The following is a 23,958-nucleotide window of genomic DNA, read 5'->3' as shown; positions in this document are numbered from 1 at the left end:
AATGTCTCAACACGTGAATCTTGGTATTTGCCCAACTAGGTTGATACGAATGAGCAGTTGAAAAGAATAACACAAATGAGGCTGGTGGAGTACGACTACAAGCCTGAATTTGCATCTGTTATGGGAATAAAAAATACCCATGAAACAGGTATTCAGTCAGTTCTGTTCCCATTTTTTGTTTACTTTTGCTGTTGTTCATTGTGCCCTAGTGACTTTTAACACCCTGCTATTTCATCTTCATTTCTAGTATACTTCAATTGCTTATTTTGCTGTGTTTGTCTTGCTAGTTGAAGGTGCCAAAATAAGATATTTCTGGTATATTTCCAAAATATTTCAATTATCAAAGGTAGAAGATGATTTTTCAAGGTTTAATGAGAATGAAGTACATGATCAGAAACAATTTTGTTCTTATGGAAGAGAAATGGGAAGGAAACTTTCAAGGTTTCTGTTTGTTTTCTGTAGAGTAGAAAAAAAAAAAGTGAAATCCTGGATTTTCCTATCACAGAGAAATTCTAGAACATATTTGGCCCTACCTGCACCTTTTTGGGGTTGAGAACTCAACAATGGTCAATGGTACATCACTACCTTTCCTGACTTTTGTTTCTGCTATCTTGTGAACAGGAATAATAGCCCAGGAAGTGAAGGAGCTTTTACCTGAGGCTGTGAGAGAAGCTGGAGATGTTGCTTGCAATGATGGAGAAAAAATAGAAAACTTCCTCATGGTTGACAAGGTATGGCCTTGAGAGGGAAAGTGGAATGCGTGTTTAGATGTTTCCTTTTGTGTGTGGAGCTATAAACACATGCTGTGCTTTATACAAAGATGTAGGCCTGCATGTGGTATTTACAAAAGTAGCCTTTGGCAAATCATTGAGGACAACTGAACCATCAGGTGTTAGTAAATGGCTGAATCTTTCAAAGACAGAAAGTATTTACATTGAAATCTTACAATCATTACGGTTGGAGAAGACCTTCAAGATCGTCTGGTCAAATGACCATACAACAACAGACAAAAGGCAAAAAACTTCAAATTTACTTAATAAAGTTGGATAGTGATTTCATAACACTGGGCCAACAAGTGATGCCCAAACATCCAAAACATTCTTTTAATTTCAGTGTTGAAGTTAATTAAATGCACCAGAAATGAGTTAAGCAATTATAACATTCCATTTGTTAAATAAAAATGTCCTTATTCTAAACCTCTGTGTAATCACTTCACACCAAAGGCAAATGTTAATTGTGTGTGCTCTGTGGGATTTTTTTTTTTTTTTTTTGGCTATCTGAAATATTTATTATAACTTCAAAGTTATAGTACTGTAACATGTTTATGGTGCACAGAGTAATTGCCATGCTAATAGGTTGGAATCAGTGCCTTAGTCCATTGTCCTATGCTCTCTTTCCCTACTTTTCCTGTAGAAACAGGACTGTAAGGGGCTGTCAGTCAGAGTCCAGTCACACGTGACCGCTGACATCGCTTGTCCAGAACATTGCTCAGAGTCGCCCCTCTGTTTTGCGCTGGTTCACTGCAGGTCAGGGCCCACTTCCCAGCCTTATACCACTGACAGCTGATAATGGAAAGAGGGAGGTTTTCCAGATGGGTGACCTGTCTTGCTTGGATGATGTCACAAACAAGATTCTTTATTCATTATAATCATTCATTTTCTCATTATTCTGTAGAAAACACAAGTTTACACCTACAAGCGTCAAGAACATATTTATCAAAATGTACTCCATACAAAGGTCTCATGAATTAAACACCTTAAATAAAGCTGTGGAAAGAGTATTTTCATGAACATCTCAGCATTCATGTTACCCATGTGAATAATTTCAGTTTTCAGATGGCTTTCAGGAAAATAGTAGTTTGATGACAGTGACAGAAAACTTACTCTGTATCCTGCTTGTTGTAGCTTATAGCTCTCACTGCTTCCCTGTGGGTGTGCTGGAAGTGGTAGTAGGGTCTTTTTGTTGTCAGTCAGTGTGTGAATACGGGTCAGGGGAGGCATGGAGAACAGCCAAGAAAAGTCAGACCATTGCCTAGCCCACTCTTTCTCCTCTCTTTAGGGGTCCAGACTGTTTTTCATCCTTCAGTTCCATCTGCTACTTAAAGGACATTCTACTTTCATGCCGACTAAGCATGACAAGGTTTACCTCCTGCAAGATGAACAAATGGGCTTTGTCTGCTTGAACAGAGGATAGGGGCTTTCTGGAGACAGTGTTGAAAAAGAGACATAGAAAATTTGCTCTATTTGGTCGGAGTTCCAGCTGATTTTTAGATTGTTATAGAAGAGCACTGGTGTTAGATACTAACATTAGGTTTATTTTGCCTTTTAGCCCTTCGTTTTACATTGTGTAAGAGCTGCAACATTGTTTGCATTTTTTGAGTCCTAGAAAATTGCTTTGGGATAGTCAGTTTTGTTGTTGTTGTTTGTTTTTGTTTTCCTGACAAAACGTTTAGGTTGGACAATTGAGCTTTTGATTTAATGGGAAAATAAGCTGCAAAACGTATCTGATAGAAATCTTTCTCTCTCTCTTTTTTTTTTTTTTTTTTTTTTTTTTTTTTTTCCTGAAGTGTCACACAACACACTGTTTGTAACAGTGCCTCATAGCTCTGCCGTTTGGGCCTGTCATGTTGCCTTTCTCCTCTGTAGCTTGGCATTAGGCAGTGCCTACCAGAATTTGACCCAGTGATGTGACCTAGCCTACTGATAGAAACAGAGAAAGCCTCCTGCACCCTGCAGGGTGTCATTCTGCTATGGATGTGGCCCAAGCAGGAATGAGTTGTTACAGTGATGGCGTATTTACTACGTAGCTTTTCCTTGTCTACTTGGCTAGGTGGGATCACTTCACACTTTGCTCCTGGGTTAATAAGGTTAGGTAAATTACTGCAGTGCTATCGTGCTTTCTGCTCTTGTTCCTAACGCCTGTTGCAGAGCATGTGAATATCAATTCTGTGACATTGGTGAGGGGGACAGGGACAGGAGAGAGATCTGTGTCTAACACGTCAAGGTGTATATTGAATTCAGAGCTTTGGGACAACTGATATCTTGGGTGGAATATCTGCTCCAAATACCTTGAGCTCTCATCATCAGAATAGCTCAGTCCCTAAAGTAATAAAATGATACGTGGATGACAGTGCTTTATATCTTTGCCTTCAGTCAGGCAGGTGATAAGGCCTTGAACTATTTTATCTTGCATTCCAACTTTAGTTCAAGATAAGCATGATATTGGCTGGTGTGGTTGTGTCTCTTTGTCTGTTACCTGTGTGGTGCTGTTAAACTCAGTAAAACTAATTAATTTCATTAGAAGTTTGAACCAGGCTCTGCTATATTCTAGGGAAATATATTATCTGGGTGAAAATTTGCTATTTTGGGACAAGAATCTTTCTTCTCAGCCACACAGTGCTGAGTAGTTTGTCATCAATGAGGCAGTACAACTCTAATCAGTCCTTTTTTTTTTTCCCCAAAGAAAGTATTCCTTCATTTGTCCAGGTGAGCCATTTTCTCATTTACCTGAAGTCACCTAGAAGAGATTCGCACATGATTTGACAAGAATGGAAAGGGTGGCTGCTACATACCACTGATATGAGGATGAGTGACCATATAACTGATTTCATGGTTCTAGGCACACGTGGTTATTTTGAAGTCACTCCTTAGTAAACAGGACATTGATCTTCTGGTGGTAGAGAAGTTTGCAACCTACCACCAGTGCATGTGCTCTGGTTCTCTTTATACAAAGTGCTGTCCATTTTTGTGGAAGGTAGTCACCTTTAAAAGAAAGGCATGTGTGGTATTTACAAGGAGAATGGCAAAACTGCTTTTGTTGTAGTTCTCTATGGTTTGAATAGGCTGGGCTGTTCAGCAACATTAAATGCCAGTAACAGCTTCATGCAAGGTAGCATCCAATAGCTGAAGTGTGTTTTTTGTTAGTATGATGAGAAAGCTGTTCTTCCAAGCACAGCAATGAAAGCATGCTGTTACCATGTTCCTGCAGTGGGTCAGTAACTATTTTTGGCTCAGAAATGGGTAAAATCCTTATTACCTGGACGGATGTACCGAGGACTTCTCCAGCAGCAGGTTGATATCTATATGATAATCAGAGGGTAGAACAGAAGGTTTTTCCGTGTGCTGAGCAAAATATTCTCATAGAGAAACTGGATTGTGTCTGAACTGTGTTCATTGCAGAGCCAATCACACAGTATTAGGACTTAAGAGAGTCCTTTAAGGTACTAGAGAGGCTGAAGCATCTGGCCATCACAGCTTGACTTTCTGGTTTGGATCTTTCCCTGTCTCACTGATTCCTATATAGCTCAAGTTATGTGTGGGACATAGATAGCAATTCTGGCTTGTTTCAGCCAGGTTAGTCTATCCTGTAGGTAAATAGTTGAAGATACATTTTGATAGGGGGTTTTGAAATCAACGTAACAACTGCAACGCTACAAATCAAATAGTAGATGCTTGCTGTGACATCTTTAATGTTCAAAATTCAGCACAGTATAAGTTCAAAATGCAGTTTAAATTCTTGGTCTACAAAGCCCTTTAGCTTGTTCATTTCTTTTTCTGCAAATCCTCGTTTTCAATTTACTGCAAATTGAACACAAGCAATTTTACAATCTAGCCAAGGGATTTTATAGCCAAAGTGACCTCCCATTTACTTTGAGTTAACTTGTGTTAGCATTTTAAATATTCAGCGTGTCCTTCCATAGGTGAATTCTGTACGCATTACTGCTTGTTGCATCTGATTGATTAATGTACTGTATCTGCTTCTGTCATTGTTTTCCTTCTCAGGATCAGATCTTTATGGAGAATGTAGGTGCGGTAAAACAGCTTTGCAAACTAACCAACAACCTTGAAGTCAGAATAGAAGAACTGGAACAGTGGAATAGAAAACTGGCCAGGCTGAAAGGGATAAGCAGTGTAAAGTCCACAATCAGCAGAGGGAGCACAGTCAGGTATCTCTGCCTGGAACGTTCTCTGATAGTTGTCACAGAAATTAATGAAATGGTGTCTGTGGTAGAAATGAAAACTGATTTTGCTTGACAATTGAGTTCAGTTCATTTCCAGCATTAAAATTGTGCAAAAAATGCAAAATGCTTATTTTTTTTTAAGTCACTGACAACAGTAACATGTGAAATGGCTGTTAAATTGAAGTCATTTCTGTAGTTACTTCAGTTTCATAAATCAAGTCTAGATTATGTCCAGTTACAGCCCTGCAGCCTGGAAATTAATGCTAAGAGAAAACTGCAGAGCTTCTTTGGCAATAAAGAATCTTCATTAGTACTTCAGTGGAAGTGATGGGCATTTCCTATTTCTAAACCATTTCCCAAGCTTTCTTTGAAATGAAATGTAGCATGTAATAGCATTGACCTGAATGAGTTAACTGGAGGCCTTTGTTCTTGAAAATGAATCTGATAACTCTTTTGTCTTTCTCTTTTTAAATGGTACAGTTGCAAAAGCAAATTACATTAACACCCTATTGAAAAATCTCTTTTTCATTTATTACTTACTGAAGCATTTGAATGTCAGGGAGATCTTCTCTCTTACAGCAGGTGTAGTCGAGCCACCAGTCTTTTGCCATCAAGAAAATCAGCCCAGCTAAAATCCAGCAAGGTGAGTGAAACTAAATATGTGAAATATGCTTATGAGAGAGTTTTTGTAAGTGTTGAAATATAGGTGAAAATTTTCATGCTTCCAGAAATATAAAAAAAATCCCTTAGGTAGAATTAGTTAGTATCATACTAGAAGCTTAAAAGTTCCCTGAACTGAAATAGAAAATATGTATGAGACACTTCTACTTTCTCTCTATACATTGTGTGTATGGGGCAGATCCATACCATGTAATGGTGTGCCGAGGAGGCCATCAGGAGGGAATTGTTGAGCCAGTTACTTTGCTCATGTGGTGCAGTGCAGCCTTACATGGAAATGTAAGTTTGGGAGTTCAGTTCGGAAATACACACAGTAGTAATTCTTCCTCAGCTTAGTTTCTTGGTGGAGTCTTTCTCTGTGGTTTGCTGTTTGCATCTTCCCTTTTGTATTGGTTGATACTGTCTTTTAGGTGGTTAAGACATGAATAGGATGTCCTTGTTATTCCTGGATGAATACCTCTTGCCCATATTCTTGTTTAGAAGGAAAAGAACCCTTTTAACAGGGACTGAATGAGTTAGGAATATCTGCTGGCCTTTTTCAGGACAGTCTTCCCAGGTTCTTTAAGGTGATTCAATGCACATTTGCCTACCTTTCTTTTGCCAGTGCAAAGAGCAAGAGAAAATAACAGGTTGAATGTTCTTTGTTCTATAAGGACAATCAAATGCTCCATGATCTAAGATCATTCTGCTTGTTTGAAAAGTGCCTTTCTTCTGTATGAACACCAATACTTGGTTTATTATGGTCTAAACATATACTGAAAGGTGCTCATCTTTCAGATGTGGCCATTGCTTACAGAGTTCTTCATATGATTTTAAAATACTCAAAGAGTATGAAAAAGGAAAGAGAGGAGCTGTTATTTTTATCCATCCTTTCTTCCTGTGTAATATTTGTGTCACCAGACTATCAACAATGTGCAGCACTCTTACAATTTTAGGGAGCCTGCCATTACTTAAGTTTTTCTCTTTGGAAGTTGACCTCTGTATAAAAATGATGTGTATGGTTCCTCCGAAAGAAAAAAGATTAACTTTAAGTCCGACTAGTGGAGTACTTCATAATCTACTAGTCATGCCTTAGGTATATGCCACTTAATTTGACCAAATGTTTGTGTTTTTTTTTTTTTTTTTTTTTTCTAGGTTTGTTTGTCAAAGAGGAAAAAGTCTTGTTCCAGGAATATTTTCCGGGTGACTATAATAGCTTTGGTTGCTATTATGGCACTATGGTAACAACTAATTATCAAAAGTTGCCTTGTTTCTCCTTTCCCTTTTTAAATTATCAGAAAGATGAGTGAGATTTTTTTTTCTTTTTTTTTTTTTCCTTTTTTTTTTTTTCCCTATCACACTTTCTATTCAAAGGACAAAATGTATTAAAATGAATAGTGAATATGCCTGGTAATATTGCAAAGTTGAAATAGTTTTAGAAAAGTGAGATATACATGTGGCACATGTACAACTAACCCCTGCCTATGTCAAAATCTATGGTGTACCTCAAGTGCACTCAGCAGCTCATACTACACCTGTAAAGCTGGACTCATGATTTTTTATACAATTATTCTGTGCCTAAGTTCAACTTCTGAAGTACAGAGTGATTCTGTTCTGTGAAAAGAAACTGAACTTTTCCCCTTTGTGGTGTGCAGTATTGTCACTCTAAAAGTTTAACTTGTGGCATTAGACTCATAGGAAGGAAACTACGCTTGGGACTTTGAGATTGCCATTTCCATTTCTAGTCCCCAGGCCTGTGGCTCACAGTCTCTCCATGAACTGAATACTTTGAACTGGCATTGTGATTCTATTTGCAATGAAATAATTGATCATATTTTAAGTTGAATTTAGCTGTATGAAAGTACCTCATCTAAATAATATTAAATTCAGTCAGAATTTTTCCCACTAAAGGGGGAGTGATCAGATAATTAACTTTTACATTACTGTATTTGGACAAAGTGTTGTCATTAGTACTATGTAACTTAAGAGATGGATGTAAATCTACAGAATAATTCTCTTTCTACAGTGCTTTGACAATATCGACCCTTTATGTGCTTAGCCTTCATGACAGACATTTTGAAAAACATCCTATTTCCAGGCAAGTATTTGAGTTAATATCAATATTAGACTGTGGACCAATCTGTTTTGGTCTACAGCTGTGAAGTCTGTTTCTTAGTAAGTTGTTTTTGCTTTTCTTCATCAGCACTTCCACAAGTTCTGTTGTAATCTTTCCCTCTACCACTACAGCAGGTACTGTATCTCTGCTAGTTTGCATACATGTAGCAAGCTTTCAATTTCTATGCTATTATAAAATGCTAATAGATACACAGCACTGGTGAGAATTATGTCTTTTTTTATTTTTTTTTTTTCTTCAGCATTGCAGGAAAGCACAATTTCTCAGAGCACGCAACCCATCAGCAGGATTCCTGAAGTGAATTTCTGTAACATTTTGCCTTGTGACAAGGTCTATTGTTGTCCAATTTATCAACCAAACTTCAAACACCTAATCTATGAGAAAACTGATGCAGAAGAGAAACGTAAGTTGAAATGTGAATTTCTATTTGTTATTTGAATAAAGACTCTATGAAGAGTGTGGAGAAAGGAGCAAGCATCTTTTAAGGTAGTTAGCTTTGTAAGATAATGCCTAGTCCACAGCATTTCAGAACTGTTGATATAACTACTCATCACTCCTGTCAGTATGTTTTTGAAAAATCTGGCCTGGTTACTTCCAGGAGTTCTGGGTCCTAAAATGTTTTGTTAGGTGTCACTGTTCTTGATAGCTATTTATGGTAAATGATTTGATGTGAACCAGAAAGTCACTAATCCCTTTAATTAACCTTTGGTTTCAATCGGCTAGGAATTGATTGGGCATAGCAGAGGGTGGATGAACATATTTAAAACAAAAACCAAAACACTTAGTAGTGTCACACTGTGGTGATACTGTATCTTTTCTGTGGGCAGAGACAGAAATTCAGCTACTGGAAGACATAAAGCTTAGTTATAACTGCTCATTCAGGCAGGGCTTTTGAGTAGAGAAATGTTATTTGAAAGCAGAGCTCTATGGAACAAATTACTTTAATGAATTCTCTTTCAGATATTGTCTGCAATATGATGCGTGTGTAATATATGAGTAGGTGTATTGTTTACAATTTTTATAACATTTATAAGAAAGAGTTTATACATGAGGGTACATACAAGTTTTTGCAGTCAGTATTCCTCAATTCTAGACCTTAATACTGTTGATGTCTAGAAGCAAGTGCTAGTGTTACTAAATCCAACATTCATACTCTTCCTTTCTTGTCCTTGAGAACAATTCTTGCATCAACCACAGTTGACAAGTAAAGGTGAAATTGGGGATGGACACAGTTCAGCCTCTGAAGTACGAATTTCTACAAGGGCAGGCATTGCCAATTGCTGTGAAACTCTTGTCACATGAACTGGTTCAGTGGGGTTCACTCACTGGCTGTTCTTTATACTGCAAAGTGCTGTTGTCTGCGGACAGGCTGCATGTTAGTGGTCCTTGTGATTCGTGTGATTAATGCTGCAGTAAGCCCCGTGGCAGATAGAGCTCAGTACAGTGCTTTCAGGAGGTCATATATCTAAGTGATTTGTATTGGTCTGAAACCTGAAAGAGTGTTGATTAATTAAAAAGACGTTAATCTCATTTACAAATGAGGGAACTGTAGACAGCTGAAAATGAAATATGAAAACATTCTATCCCCAGCTGGCTGCTTTTGATATTAGGTGGAAAGAGAAGATAAGGACAAACACAAAGCATTACATTCCCAAGGTCTTATGCTCCAAATAGCATTAAGTGTGGATCCAAGAGTGAAAAATCAACACAGTACACAAGCTACTGAAAGATTTCAGATCTGCACAAGTTTAATGAAGCTGAGTGTGTCCCCAGACAGAAGGTAACAATGTCAATACAAAATCCAAACAAAAGGAAAGCCAACAAGCTGCTTAATGTAGCTGTAGCCAAGGTAAATGAAAAGGAAAATGTTTTTGAAAGAAAAAGCTGAACACTAAGTATGGGGAATAATCAAGACAAAAAGCGGGCATTTTAGGATCAGCTGATTAGTCTGATTCATGGAAAGCTAAAACTGTTTGAATTACATGCTAATTTATGAGTGCATTTTTGACAGACCGTCTATTGTTCTGCCATACTGGTGCAGGTGCAGACCACTACTGAGTGCACCTGTTGTAGATCCTTTGCATCTCAAATTTGTTGAGGAAAAGACCGTTATCATAGAATCATTAAGGTTGGAAAAGACCTTCAAGATAATGTGGTCCAACCATCACCCTACCAGGAGTGTTCGAGAAGAAACAAAAGCATTCATTAGGAAGACAAATTTTATTAAGCAAAAATTCAGCACATTTTTATGTAGTCTATCTTAATATAGCTGTTTTTCTTCATGCTCTATTTGTCATAAGAACTGGAATTTCTGAAGGATTTAGAGTTTTTAACTCCTATTGACTTCAGTGGAAATGAAGAGTGTGAATATCTTTCAGCATCTGGGCCTTGCATTGGCTTATGGGACAATGAAAATAGCAATACTGTGAAGAGTACAGAAACAAGGAAAAATAAATTTCTATACTGGTTACTGATTCAGTTTAAACAGACGAAATCTTAGTGAAGTGAATCTGTCTTTGTTCTAGTTTTTGTACAAATTTCTGATACCCATTTAACACTGTTCTTCCATCATCTGCTAAACCAAGAATCATAGTATTAAATGTTTAGTAAATTAAAATATGTAGTAAGTATACTTGCAAACACTTGCATAGCTGAAGCATTTCATCTACAGGAAGAACACCATTCTTTCACTGAACAATCTTATGCCTTTACAATTGGATATAGGTTTTCCTACAGAATGGTTCTCTGTTAATGAAAATGCAAAATGTCAGGGAACAGTCAGTGCACTGTTATCACATCCAGACTATTATAAGAAAAAGAAAAAAAAGAAAAAAGAAAAAGGAAAAAGGAAGAGACGGAAAGGAAGATGTGACAACTACTTTGTAAATTAAAAGGAAGAATGAGGGAGTGAATAAGCTGTTCTGAGATCTGTCCCAGAACCTGCTGTGGATTTATAACTGATTGCCATGTGTCCAGAAGCCATTTTTCTGGGTGTGTGACTGCAGATCACAGTGTGAAGAAATGGGACAATAGTTGGCTGCTAAATGTAACAGTTACCATCTAAGCTGATAGGACTGCAAGATCTGTATGATGAGCAAGTAAAATGGATGCAAGGAATAACCAGCAGTAGTATCACTAATTTATAACAAAACTCAAAACTGATGGAAATCTACATTTATTTATTCATTATTATTTTTTAAAATTTTGTATTACTTCACTTCTAGGTACTCAGATTCCAGTTGTTAATTAATGTTGTTCCATGCTCTAAGTTACCTACTAGCATGAGAAAAGGCTGGATTTTCTTATTTCCCAATACCGAAATAAAAGGAAAGCCAATATCTCTAAGGATCAATGTCAGCCTAGCTGTCTTATTTCAGTATCAGTGGAATGATACATTTTGATCCTTACTTTTGGAAAATATTTTTTTATATAATGAAATAGTGAATTCTGTTCTAAACAGTTGGTTTGAAATCAGAATGTTTGCTTTGGAAAACACAGGAATGGAGTTCTTCAGTATTCTGTAAATACACAGTCCCATTTTTTCCCCAAATAAAATGGTGTTTGATGAAGCAAGTTAGTTTAGGCAAAATAAACATTTCTTGGTGCTAGTTTATTAGTAACATTCCTCTGGACAGGTTCTTGGCTGTCAATTAACATAAAAGCACAAGATGAGCCTTAAACCATTTCCTGTGAGATTGAAGGGCCTTTTGCTTTCCCCAGGTTGTACTGTGCGATGTTTATTAAAAAGATACTCTAAAGTTAACTTTTCTAGACAAGTGCTGAGAAAATTAATAGAGTAAAAAATCCATCAACTTATATTTGACAGCCTAGTTCCGTGTTAGAAATTACAGAGATGACACAGTGAATGTGGAGATTATGTTGTTAGATTTCTGCATTAGTTTCTTTAGTTTGGTGACTCATCCCTCTGTGCCTGAAGCACCGTGTCTTGGGTCAGTCCTCAGTGTCTTACATCTCAAATTCAAAAAGCTAAGCTATTCCTCCGGCCTGTGTGTGCGTGGCAGATGCCTACTTATTCATTTTCTGACTAATAAGACAGAGTGGCTTTATGACCAGAGTTGTGCTGAAGTGCTTGGCTGGATCTTGACTTTCACCCCGCCTTTCTATTATAACAAGAGGTGATATTCTGTGTGGGGCATGAAATCTTTTCTAGTAGGCTATTTTTTTGAAATGTTTTAGATATCCTGTAAAATTTCAGAATCTTGTTTCTTGTTATCTACAGGTATCATTTGTCTGTAGTCTTCTGAGTAGAGGTGGTTTGCATTTTAAAGGTTTCTCTTGTTGGTTATGCATACCTTCATCCAAGAGATAATTAACATATCTTATGGACTTGTATTCATATTTTGCTGCTACAACTGTGCAAGGCTAACTTGGAGACTTTTGGATATACCTTCTCTCATAGGAAACAAAAGTAACAAGTTACCTGGAAGAAAGCCAGACAAAATAGCTGATGGAAGACCTAATCTTGGAAACGACTGTAAGTCCCATATTATTTTTTTAACTGTTGAAATGTATAATTGTGTAACGTTGAAAGGCTGCCTTTAGACTTGCAATTCTGTTACTGGAATTTAGAGAAGTTTAAATTATAACTGGTCATTATAGGATATTAGAATTTAGGACTCTACTAAATACCTGAGGTTCACTGTAATTTTCTTGTCATTCCAATTTATTCTTATATGTTTGTTAGATTTTTGTAGACATTCTGGCTGCCCTCTCTCATGAGTTCTTAAACATGGCTTCAGATGCAATAAAACAACAAATGTCATTTTTCTTCATGAGCTAAAACTATGCAAGGTGCTCAATACTGCTCTTATACAGTAAAATGCTTAAGCATATGAGCATGGCATTTGTGTGCAGGAGATGCATGTTAAGAGGGTAAAGGAAGTGCTTGGGGTTTGGCCCAGTTGACCTAGTGTCTTCTAGGTCAACATCAGCTGCTGAAGGGGGACATCTCTGCCTTAGGATCCTGACACTACCTGTGTTAGTGGAGATGAAAGAAGGTTCTTTGAGATGTGGCTCGACTTTGACTTCAGGCTCCCCTTTTGTTGACTGTGCATTGCCATTATGAACTGAAAAAACTTTTTTTTTCTTTTTTTCTTTTTTTTTTTTCCTCCTTTTTCCTTTTTTCTTTTTTATTTTTTTCCTTTTTTTTCCTTTTTTTTCTTTTTTTTTCCTTTTTCATTTTTCCTTTTTTTTTTCTTTTCTTTTTTTCTTTTTCTTCTTTTTTTCTTTTTTCTTTTTTCTTTTTTCTTTTTCCTCCTTTCCTTTTCCTTTTTCCTTTTTCCCTTTTTTCTGTGAAGATGGGTTGCTGCTGATTACGTATCTTCTCAGGGCATGTTCTGGCATTCATTCTGTATGAACAGAACTATACCTAATCTTTAATATTTTTGCGGATGCCCTGGTCTTTTTTCTGTTTGTTTAAAAAGGTTTGATTAAAGATTAGGCAATACATGATAAAACATCCATAAACAGCCATGCACGTAAAGCGTGTTGTTACCTAGGGCCATGTGAGGAACAGAACACAGGTTCTGCTTGTTGCCTGGGTATGCCGCCAGTGGGATGATCTTGGAACAATCATTCCTCTTCTGATTATTTTACAGTGGATACACACCTCAGAGTGGTATTGCTATGATGCTGTGGACTTTTTAACAGGAATTGCTATGATGCATGTTTTAATGAGATGCTGTGTCACAGGGAAATGTTCTTCTGTGCTAGTTCCTTGAGATGAACGTGCTCAATTTCCATCTGTTAATGAAGTGTACGTGTGGAGATTTGCATGGTGAAAGCTGAGTACATACTATCACACAGGTGTTTATAATCAGAGCTCAGGTTAGCTGATAATCAAGTTCCTCTGCAGAACAGGGAACTGTTTTTGTAGAACAGAGGAACAAAACCACAAAAACAGCAGTCCCAGTCCAGTGTAGACAGCAGGCTTAGGCCTGCTGAACATGTCCTCCATGTGCTTTCTGCACCACTTTGCCAGATTTGAAGTATCAGCACCTTGATACTTGAGGAAAAAGCTGGAGTCTGGCTAAAGCCTAGGCCCACTCAGAGGATTAAACCAGTTCACCCCCTTCTGTTTTTGGACCTTCACAATTCAGACTGAAGAGACCCAACACAGGGGTCTGAGATGTTGCCTAATTATGCACCTACACTGATCAGATGCTGTAGGTGTATCCAGAGGAAATAAGCTTTGCAGGATGCAGGGTAGCGCAGTGACTCCTAGGACACCTGTGAAAGCAGAAGCTGTGCAGCTCTGCTTGCACACTGGTTTTTGCCACCTAGCTCTCCACAGAGCTCACCTGCCTCAGGGAAGAGCCGTGTCGTTGTGGCTATTCTCTTCTGCTCACCATAACTAGGCACCTTAGAGAATACCTGCACGGCACAGAGATGCTGGCACAAGGTATCACAGGAAGCAAGGTTCTTCCAGGTTCAGGATGTAAGCTTTAGGAAGTTATCAGTACAGTAGTGCTGTTATCAGCCTGTTAGTGCTGTTTGTAGTCCTTCCTATTGCCACAGTTTACTTAGGATCAAAGTGCATACATATTTTGGTTAGATGAGCCTATTTTGATTCATATTTCATGTTATTCTTATATGTAGAATATTACAGAACTCTAAGAAGTTCTTGAAAATCTTGGAAGTTAATGGCAGATTTTATGAAGAAACTATAATATTCATCAGGGTTAGGTGTTTTTTCTGCACACAAAATAAGAAGCAAGCTCCATTCCATATTATTTCTCTCAGCAAAGATATTGATTTTGAGATTAATAGTTGCTTGCATGCGTGTGGCTTCTAGTACATTAAAATGAATGTTGCCATGTTTGTATGCTACTTGGACTGCCATCAAAACAGCCTTCAACGTTTGCTCAGAAGAAAATATTACAGTATTAGTTGCCCACATATTTGTCTTCACGAATCCAACAAGCATTTTCTCTCTCCTGTAACTGCAGAATGAAGGCAATCAACCAAAGGCTTTTTACTGAGAGACAATTTAAACCTGTAGCAACTCCTGTAGTGGCAGGCAAGGGAGTAGCTGCCACTGTATTACCTGCAATTTTATTATGCTCTTATTTAAGATTTCTGAAACAAACAAGAAGAAAACATTATTCTTTATATTTTTAGGGATTGATACAACTATCAGTTCCATACAGATTTTGGAAACACAGCAACGCATTGACAGTCGCTATTGTAAAAACCCACAGTGCAGGTAGGTAAATTGTTTTTATTATGCTTTATTAAACTGGAATAGAATACCATTAATGTGGCATGGCTACCTGGCTGTCTCTTCTCACAGTTGTTTCCTGTCACGTGCATGCATTTTTCCTATCTCTAAATATTTTTTTCTTTTTAAATTTAAATGCAATTTCCATGTTTTCACAGATAAACTATCTATCTTTAAATCCTATGTGCATTAATATCACCTTTTTCAGGTCTGGAAATTACAGCTATCTTATTCCTGTTAACAAGTATACACCCGTGGATGTAGAAATCTCACTGGAAATCAAGTAAGTACAATTAAATATAATATACATTTTCCAAGATAGTGGCTCATTTTTTATTTATTTATTTATTTATTTTAAAATACAAATTATTTGCTGTTTTCTTTTGGGGTTAATCTCTGATAAAAGACAGTGATAACCAGAATAGCTGCCCAGGACTCTGCTTGATGACACTTCATGAATCCTGTCTCTTCAATACAGTGATCTGTGAAGTTATGTATGGCCTTTAGGTCCAGTCTTTTCATTTTGCATATTACCCTTGTAAACATCCTCCTTGTTTGGATAACAGGAAATACAAAGTGCTCCTGAAGTGCCTGCTTATTTTCTACAACAACTGAAAATTTGCCTTTTGAGTGTATGCCATTATAAACTAATAACACAACCCACCCATATAGGGATTAATACATCATACTCAGAGTTTCACTGAAGTAGTTGCTGAATTTATGTTGCAATATTGGTTTGTGGTTTAGGGGGAGGGAGATTTTCAATCTGTATTATACTCTTCTCAGAAAAACCATCTGGGAAGATAGGAAATGCTTGACACTCTCTAGGGATAGTTTGGAGAAGGTATGACCACAGGGTCTTTGCAATTGAAGAATTCTGAATGAAATTCTATTTATCAATGTGTTCCCAGACAAAGGGATTTTTCTACTTCTTTTTAATGGCATATTTGCATGTGTACAATGCAATGACAAATGGGAGCTATTTATATAGATAGGTACCTGTCTGAAGGTTTATTGTGGGTTCATCTTTCATAAGGTTGTCTGCTGTTGTGTTTAGATGCCCACGTACCCTCTGGCATAGGCACGATATGCCTATGTATGACGTAAGCCGTGCAATTCAAGCATGTCATGACCATTCATTTGTACAAAAAGCCAAATACGATAGATGCTAGTATGAATGTGCTTAAAGTTTGAGGAAGTTTACTGTATTTTCTAGATTTATCTTAACAGCTGCAAAGACCACCCAGGTTTCCAAATAAAAAAGCTTCCTCTTTTCAGGGGAGGGAGTGGGACAAGTTTAGAGGTTGGTGTCTCAGGTTTCTTCATATTAACTAGGGAAGTAAGTTCCTCTGCTTTTTTTTTTTTTCTCCACAATTCAAGTCTTTGGAATTTTTATTTATTTATTTATTTATTTTTTGTGTTTATATTGTATTATATCTATGGTTCTTCTATTTAAGAGCAATGGGATAGATCCTTGTTTTTCTTTTTTCTTGAAGCACCACAGAACCATTAATTGTATTTCTCTGCAAAGTTACATTTGGAAATTATTGCTCCTACTATTCTTCAAGACAAAGCAATGGGAAAGATTTCTTAGGAACCACACAGGTAATACATTTTCAGCAATACTCTGGCTTGGGGGGATCATTTTTATATACTGCCTGCCATATGGCTGTTTTTTCATCTCTTACATGAAAGGTACTGTGCTGTTTGAAAACAGCATATAGGACAAAGTGTCCAGTTTTCTGACAGGTTTGGCTGCTGAAGCCATACAGTGCTGAAATAATCTGTGATTAACTTTCACCTCTCTCCTTGCCCTCCAGAATGTTGTTTCCTTCTATTAAATTTGTTTGTTTTTCATAAAAGCTTCAGAATCTCCTAGCTAAAAATGTCATGATCCCTTGATTCAAGCAACATTGTGTGGATGCGTTCTGGAGTAGAGGGAGATGTGGAAGGTGGAAAAGACTTGTCATAATATCTAGCTGTACTGGATAGTCCTACACACCACTGATTGTAAGGAATGAATGAGATGATAAAGAGACACCAGGAAGATCTTAATGTCCAATGTCTGGAAAGGAGGATAGCTGATGAAAACTAGTCAAGTTGGCCTTATCAATAACACATTTAGGGTCCACCATGAGAACCTGACTCGTAAAATTAATGGCTGCAAAATTCTGATCTTGGTTAAAGCAGTAGAAATTGAAATAATGCATTGAGTCTACCAGTCCTGGCTAGTTTTGGCATGGCCCTAATGAGATTACTAGGATGCAGTCTTCCTGAAAAAGTAGATTTTCTACTGAAATTTATAAAAATCTGTCTAGTGACTCTCTACAATTATAGTTTTGAGCCTATTCCAGCCTAACTCACCACTATAACATGCTATAACTCCAGAGAGAGTCAAGAAATAGGAGTATTTTTCACCCATGGCCTTAGGATTTCTCCAAATTTAATGGTACTTTTCCATTATTGTCTTAAGGGTAGTGAATTACAATTTTTAGGCCTTGAATTCCCTGAAAACAATAGTAGTTTTCCCCTTTATTTCTGTGCAAACGGGAGTTTACAAATAAATCTCCCTAGGGAAAGTTCTTCCGTGTAAAAGCAAGAGATATTTTCATTTCATTCTCTTGATCATCTAGATGGGAATAATAGCTGTAAAAACATGTTAGCTTTTCCCAGGCAAGCTGAGCTTGCAAACTTTTCCCAGTAAATTGTTGAAGACCTTAAACGCCTTTCAAATTCTCTGGAAATATAAGACACTTTCATGTGACCAGGTCCTCAGATTTATCTACATTGATTGGAAATGTTTATTCTGGCTAAAACAATGGGAAAGGCAGAAGCAAGGACAGTAGCATTTCCCCTACACATTGTAGGAGAAACCTCTGTGAAGATGAAGTCATTTCACTGTCTTCTTTAGATTTCTGATCTATGGTACCACACATGATAAGTTCTTAATTCTTTTAAATTATTTTTTTTTCTGCTTTGACAAATTAGAGCTGTTGGGGCACCTTTGTCCTTAAGTTGACTTTCTGATAAACTCTTCAAATGTCTTTCCAAAAAGTTACAGGCTTCTCTGCAGCTGCTGCAAAGCTGTCAGAATGCAGTAAATAAGTTGTCCAAGTTTTGACCTGTCTGCCGTAATTCTAACACTTTTTAATATTAAGTCAGACCTAGGGAGTTTTCTCATGCAGAAGTATTCTTCAAGCTTACTGCCAAAAGTGGTCAAAGAGATTTCCTGTGTCAACCTGAAATCTACATCAAAAGACTAAAGCTCACTAGCCTCCAGCAGCAGTCAGCATTCAAGTTTGACATGACTCGGAATAGAAATGCTGCCTGGTTGGATAATTCTTTTCAAGAAGATTTTCCTAAGGACTGGAAGGCTTATTCCTTACCAAAGGGCAGGATGGCAATCATTTAGACTCTGAGCAATTCTCATGTAAGTCTTATCATGTGAGCATACCATCTCCAACAGAGAGAATGTGTCAGAAAGTGGAGGGAGGAAGGAAAGATGAAGGAGGCACTAGGAACTGATGAAATAAAAGTTATCACGGGCAGACCAAAATGGATCATTAGGTCAACAAGAGGTGAGGACTGAATTTTATTCAATGTAGCATAAAAATTTCAGATACAAATTTTCATTTGTACATGACAGGTCACTGCAGTCAAAAGTACAATGAAATCTTTCCTGCAGCTGTTTTTGAAATACGGAGTAAAAATGCTGCTTATATCTTCAGAATACAGAGGAACTTTCACTGCCTACTGAGGACGGCTAATGTCACTGTTTCAAAAAAAAAGCAGCATTGCAATTTGCTGCCGTTACACCTCAAAGCTTTTGGGCCACCTGGCACATCAGGGACAATCTCTACTTGCAGTGGCATTTGCTTGGAAAATGAGAGCGAGAGAGTTATTCAGAGCCAGCTGCGAGCTGCTGGGAGCCAGATGTCTGTCAGTTCCTCCGCAGGGCTGATCAGAGCAAACCCCCAGTTGCAAGGTTTAAAGTCAGCACTTTGTCTTTAAATGCTCCGACTGTAGCTTTCAAGTCTTGTTATCGTAATTACTTTGCACCGCATTTATCAATGAAATGTTTCCACAGCCTATCCCTCTCTCTGACTGAATGTGAAATAAGGTTATCTAATCTCTCTCTCTCATTTATCATCTAGGGACGTCAGCATATTTGGACTCTGCCTGTGGCTAGGCTGTATGACAGTGCATACTACTTCCGTGTAGCCGCACCGGTAAGCCCTTTTCGGGTGGGAACACGGCAAAAGACAAGTATCATTGGAGCTGACAGAAGATCTTACATGAATCTCCTTTATTTTTTCTTCTGCAGGGTTTTGCAAGCTGCTCCACAGATCCTTATTTTGCTGGAATGTTTTTTACTGATTACTACTTCTATTTTTATCGGCAGTGCAACTAAAATGTTGCCATTAGTTCTGTTCTCAGGGAAAAAAACAACAATGAAGCTCTTGATATGAAAAAGAGACTGATGTATGGCCCTGTATTTTGTAAAGCTTTTACCAAGATGTATGACATTTTCTTGTTTGTTTTGCTTTTAAATTTAAAAAAAAAAAAAAAAGGAGAAAAATAAAATGTTGTTCAACCACAAGCGTGGTTCTGCATTTCCAGGAACTGTTTCTAAAAGGACATGAGACAACTGAACACATGATGTGTAAACAAGTAATCTCATTGATCTTAGTGAAGTGGCATGATATTGTACATACAACATACAAGAAAAAAAAAGAAAAAAGAAAAAAGAAAAAAGAAGGGGGTAGGAGCTCTGCTGAGCTGGGATATACTCTAGTCTTCAGAAGATGGTAAGATAATAAAATATTTGCAGTCAGGAGACCTGCAGACCTTTACTTTCTCTTAATAACTGCTGCCCTTTGTTTGTATATAAATCCACTTCTTTTCCAAACAAAACCAAGACCAAACAAAACTTCCAGAGAGAAGTGAAGCACTGTGCAAGTGCCCTCTAAAATAAGTGCTGTAAACTGGGGAACTGCAGTTCAGTTCCCGTGTTTGTATTTCCATTTCAGAAAGTAGTACCATCATTACTATTACGATTGTGCAACTTAATGATGCAGCTGCTGTTTGCGTGAGATGTGTTTCAGCTACTTTTTTTTTTTTTTTAAAAACTCTGCAGTAGGAATGAAGTATTTACTCCTAATTTCAAGTTATTTCTTTCTTGGTGGTTGTGATTTGTGCTAATGTGATGAAAGAAGAGAAACAGTTGACAAGAAGAATGTCTTGCCTGCACAGCTTTCTAAGATGAATGTGGATACACACTTGCATAGGAGAAATCTTTCTGCTTACATTGAGGAAATATATTTTTAAGGCAAAGCTATTTGAATGAAATTTGAAATTACTTGCTCAGACAAAAGGAGCACAGATGTAATAACCAAGTGCAGTATAAATAGCATCATGAGGCATTTCTAGAACAATCATTCATTTTGTGTAGAGAAGAGAAAGTAAATATAATGGAGAGACTGTAGGCTTTCAAAGATTTATAATGTAGAAGTTAACATGTGAACAACCTTACTCTGAATGAAATTCTTTATTTAGCGGTGGAAGGAAAGCATTAGGAAGGAAAATTAATCTCTAAATATGAACTGACCACAGTCTTTGTAAACACCCATGTGTCTTAATTGTGCATTTCTTGCCTGACAATGAAATGGTAGAGTTTAATTTGTTTCTGTGGCTTCATTTGGCATTTCTTTTGTCACTGTTTCTAGATTTCCTTTAACTGATTTCCTTTATCCTTCTTACTGTTTTTTTTTAGACTTATGTATTTTTGTTGAGGTTATCTGCAATGTCCTTGGTCCTTGGCTTTGGGTTGTGGCTTTTTTTTTTTTTTTTTTTTTTCCTTATATGACTCACTGCATTGACCTTAACCCTTAAACTTTTTTACTTTTTTTTTTTTTTTTTTTTTTAGCCTGGTAAGTATTTATAATGTAGGTGACATGTTCTGCAAGATCCCAGAGACTAACTGTACTTTTAACTCCACATCCCAAAGCATCATGAATTTGTGCCTTTATTTTTTTATAGTCCATCATACTTGCGAGTAATTCCTAAGAAGTGTTGCCGGGTCCCAGATGATCATGCATGTGCATTTTGAACAAAAATAGTACATTTCTAGACCCACTGGTTCTTCATCACACTGTTTTGGGTTGAAATACTCTTCTCAGTGGCACAGAGCACTGATGCAGGAGAATATAAGCTCCCAGTATTTCCTGTCATCAAAATACTTCCTGCGATTACAGTCTGGGGTGAGATGCATGTGGGGCAGCAAATATTTTCTTTGTGAGAAAATGAGCAAAGATTTTATTACAAATTACTTTGCCAGTTCAAAAATTTTCAGCTCCTTCTTTATTCCTGTCAAATATTTTTGGTAAGGTACTCTTGAAGATTTTATTCAGATTTCAGATGACAAGTTGTTGCACAAAGGCTATGTTCCAACACACCCGAGGTAACAAAAATCCACCTTGGCAAGAGCTAGGGAGGAACTGGCACAAATGAAATACTTGGCATTGAAAAACTGTGATTAATAGTATTCAGGCTCCTGAGAAAATCTGTGAGTGACAATGAGCTGACAGACTTTTTTAAATGGCATGACATATTGACAGTAGTGTTTTGATCATTTTGAATGGGGATCAGATGGCTTCTGTCCCTTTGTGACATTAATTATATTGTAGTGGGGTTACCTCTGAATAAGTTAATGGATTGGAGGGGAGCAGGAGGAAATAACTAACAGAACCTTGAGCACCCTTGAACATGTTCTATTTCTTCCATCTAGAAGTTTAGTCTAGTTAGAGAAGCTTTGTTATTTGCTTGGTATTTCTGTATGACCAGCAGCTGTTGATGGTCTCTGTGCATGTACAGTTTAGCATATACTCCGGGCCCAAAGTGCAAGAGAAGACACCTAATACGTGTGGTTTGGCATTACGGCTCCTTGGTGTGAGAGTCACCCAGGCAGTTGGCCACCTGGGAAATCCCAGAAACTTTTAATTCTCCTTCCCCTTTGATAACGTTTTCAGAATACTTTGAGTTGCCCAGGCAAGTGCTGGCTGGCTGCACAGTGTATGTGCAGCAGATTTGGCAAGCCCACGATGTGCCAGCCCCCCAGATACACAGAAGTGCATGTCCAGGTTCAGTCCATTTCTGCAGGTAAATATGGGAACCCCATATTTATGTCTCTCACTCCTGTATCTGCTGAGCCCTCACTTCCCTGAGCCTGGGGAGGTGGAGTTCATCTGGACACCACTGACGGTGACATTCTCTCCCTCGTGCACGCAGTCCTTCTTCCTTATACAATGCTGAGCTAGGGCTACCATGGAATACTCTGGGGAAAACGTGGCCAGCAGCATTTTCCTTCCTGAACAACTTAAGGAAGTAGAGATTGATTTTTCCAAATGAAAAACGTGGTTCTGAAACACTCAAGGGTCTCAGTTGTTTTTATGCCATTTCTGTTTTCTCAGTGATAAAGTTGCAACAAATGTTAATAGTGGTAATTACAATGCAATCTGAAGCAGGTTTTGTGAATAACAAGTTATGAAAGTTTTATGTATGTTCTCTCTGGAACAAGAAACCCCCCTTCCCTTATCTCTTTTAGCACAGTGTGGCTGAGTTGTAGAGACCCCCAGACATCAACAGTACGTTTTCATCTAACTTCAAAGGGAGCTGAGGCAAAGCAAACTTCCAGCTGTAAGCTGCAGGAGGCAAAGCCAGACCTAGAATAGGGTGATCTGGTACCAGCTGAGCTTGATTTCAAACCATGCTGTTCATACCAAGAACATGATATAACAATTCACATTTTTACTTGATTTTAACACACACCACGTAGCCTGGCTGTTGGTCAGTTTATCTAGCAGTGGCACTTTAATCAAGAGCTGAGAAAACACTTGAAATCTCTTGAAAGCCCAGTGCACTAAGAGAAGAGGCTCTAGAGGGATAAAACTGGATGGTCCCCCTGTGGAAACCAAGTACAAGGCAGAAGAGCAGAGTGAGTGACTCTGGGGTGAAAGTCCACAGCTGGGAAGGCGGATAAGTCCATGTTGTGTACAAGCACAACCGAAGCTGAAGCTGTGTGCAGCTGTGAGCAAAGGAGCATTTTGCTTTCTGCCCGCAGCTCAGTTCCCATAAAACAACTCCCTCTTTCATTTGAGAGAGGCCTGGTAAATGGAGAGGAGTACTCCTGTTTCCTTGGTCATATGATGTGAGTCTATTGTGAGACGCGAGCAATCTACAAACTGAGTTTGGAGTCCTGCGCAGCACAGGTCTGAAGGAAGATCTGGAGTTTTTCATAAAGTCTTCCCTATCTACATTTTTCTAGGATCATAACTTGCTTTCTAGAATCAGAAAAATATTTGCCTTAAGAACTGTTAGCAGGTTAAATTCTACCCACTGAGTAAGAAGTTGCTCACTCAGGAATCATTCACTTGGCTTACAAATCGATTGCATTGATGGAACCTGAGACAATCCAACCTAAAATTAAAAATGGCTTTATATCACATTTACTCTTGCTCTCTCCATTGAACTGAGTGTTAGAGTACCATAAAAATGAGTTCAATTCACTTAATGTCTGAGCTAAACTGTGCTACAAAGAAACTAAATTTCCTACAGCTTTGTGTCCTGTATCCTGACAGTGTAGCACTGCAAAAATCCCAGCCATTCTGCTGCCTTGCACGGATCTTTCAGCCACATAATGTTGGCTTCCTCCCACCTTCATGGTGCCCTGGAGAGGGCTGTGTTATGTCTAACTTTAGCTTTTCAGTTTGAATGCTTCGGTCTTGGTACATTAACTCAAAATTATTGTTCAGCTTGTACATAGCTGTCTCCTACAGAGATGTTTCTTCTGCAAAAGTGTGAGCATATATATATATATGTATATATATATATATATTTTTCTTGATTGGAAGAAACAGTTTTTACTGTTAAGTTTCAACACCCCCCCTCCCTTGCACATGCACAGTATAT

The 23,958-nt window shown here is 37.8% G+C and overlaps 1 protein-coding gene across 1 annotated transcript in view; it reads left to right on the top strand.

Annotated features, from left to right (window-relative positions):
* The window catches only part of MYRFL (myelin regulatory factor like), a gene marked incomplete at its 5' end in the record, with an annotated part of 44,916 nt that extends 24,964 nt beyond the window's left edge, over positions 1-19,952 (top strand). The window contains 15 exons of the mRNA XM_082752126.1: positions 40-148; positions 622-731; positions 4,782-4,945; positions 5,540-5,603; positions 6,773-6,858; positions 7,644-7,715; positions 7,821-7,867; positions 7,993-8,154; positions 10,052-10,183; positions 12,172-12,246; positions 14,892-14,976; positions 15,200-15,274; positions 16,488-16,596; positions 19,146-19,220; positions 19,316-19,952. Of these exons, the coding sequence (XP_082608252.1) occupies positions 40-148; positions 622-731; positions 4,782-4,945; positions 5,540-5,603; positions 6,773-6,858; positions 7,644-7,715; positions 7,821-7,867; positions 7,993-8,154; positions 10,052-10,183; positions 12,172-12,246; positions 14,892-14,976; positions 15,200-15,274; positions 16,488-16,596; positions 19,146-19,220; positions 19,316-19,402 (1,452 nt within the window). The 3' untranslated portion in view covers positions 19,403-19,952. The remainder of the gene's footprint in view (positions 1-39; positions 149-621; positions 732-4,781; positions 4,946-5,539; positions 5,604-6,772; positions 6,859-7,643; positions 7,716-7,820; positions 7,868-7,992; positions 8,155-10,051; positions 10,184-12,171; positions 12,247-14,891; positions 14,977-15,199; positions 15,275-16,487; positions 16,597-19,145; positions 19,221-19,315) is intronic.
* Between the last annotated feature and the right edge of the window lie 4,006 nt (positions 19,953-23,958).

This window comes from Aythya marila (genome assembly GCF_965140915.1).
Source record: "Aythya marila genome assembly, chromosome: 1".
NCBI lineage: Eukaryota > Metazoa > Chordata > Aves > Anseriformes > Anatidae > Aythya > Aythya marila.
The sequence above is the reverse complement of the archived record's forward strand: the minus strand, read 5'-3'. Positions and strand labels throughout refer to the sequence as shown.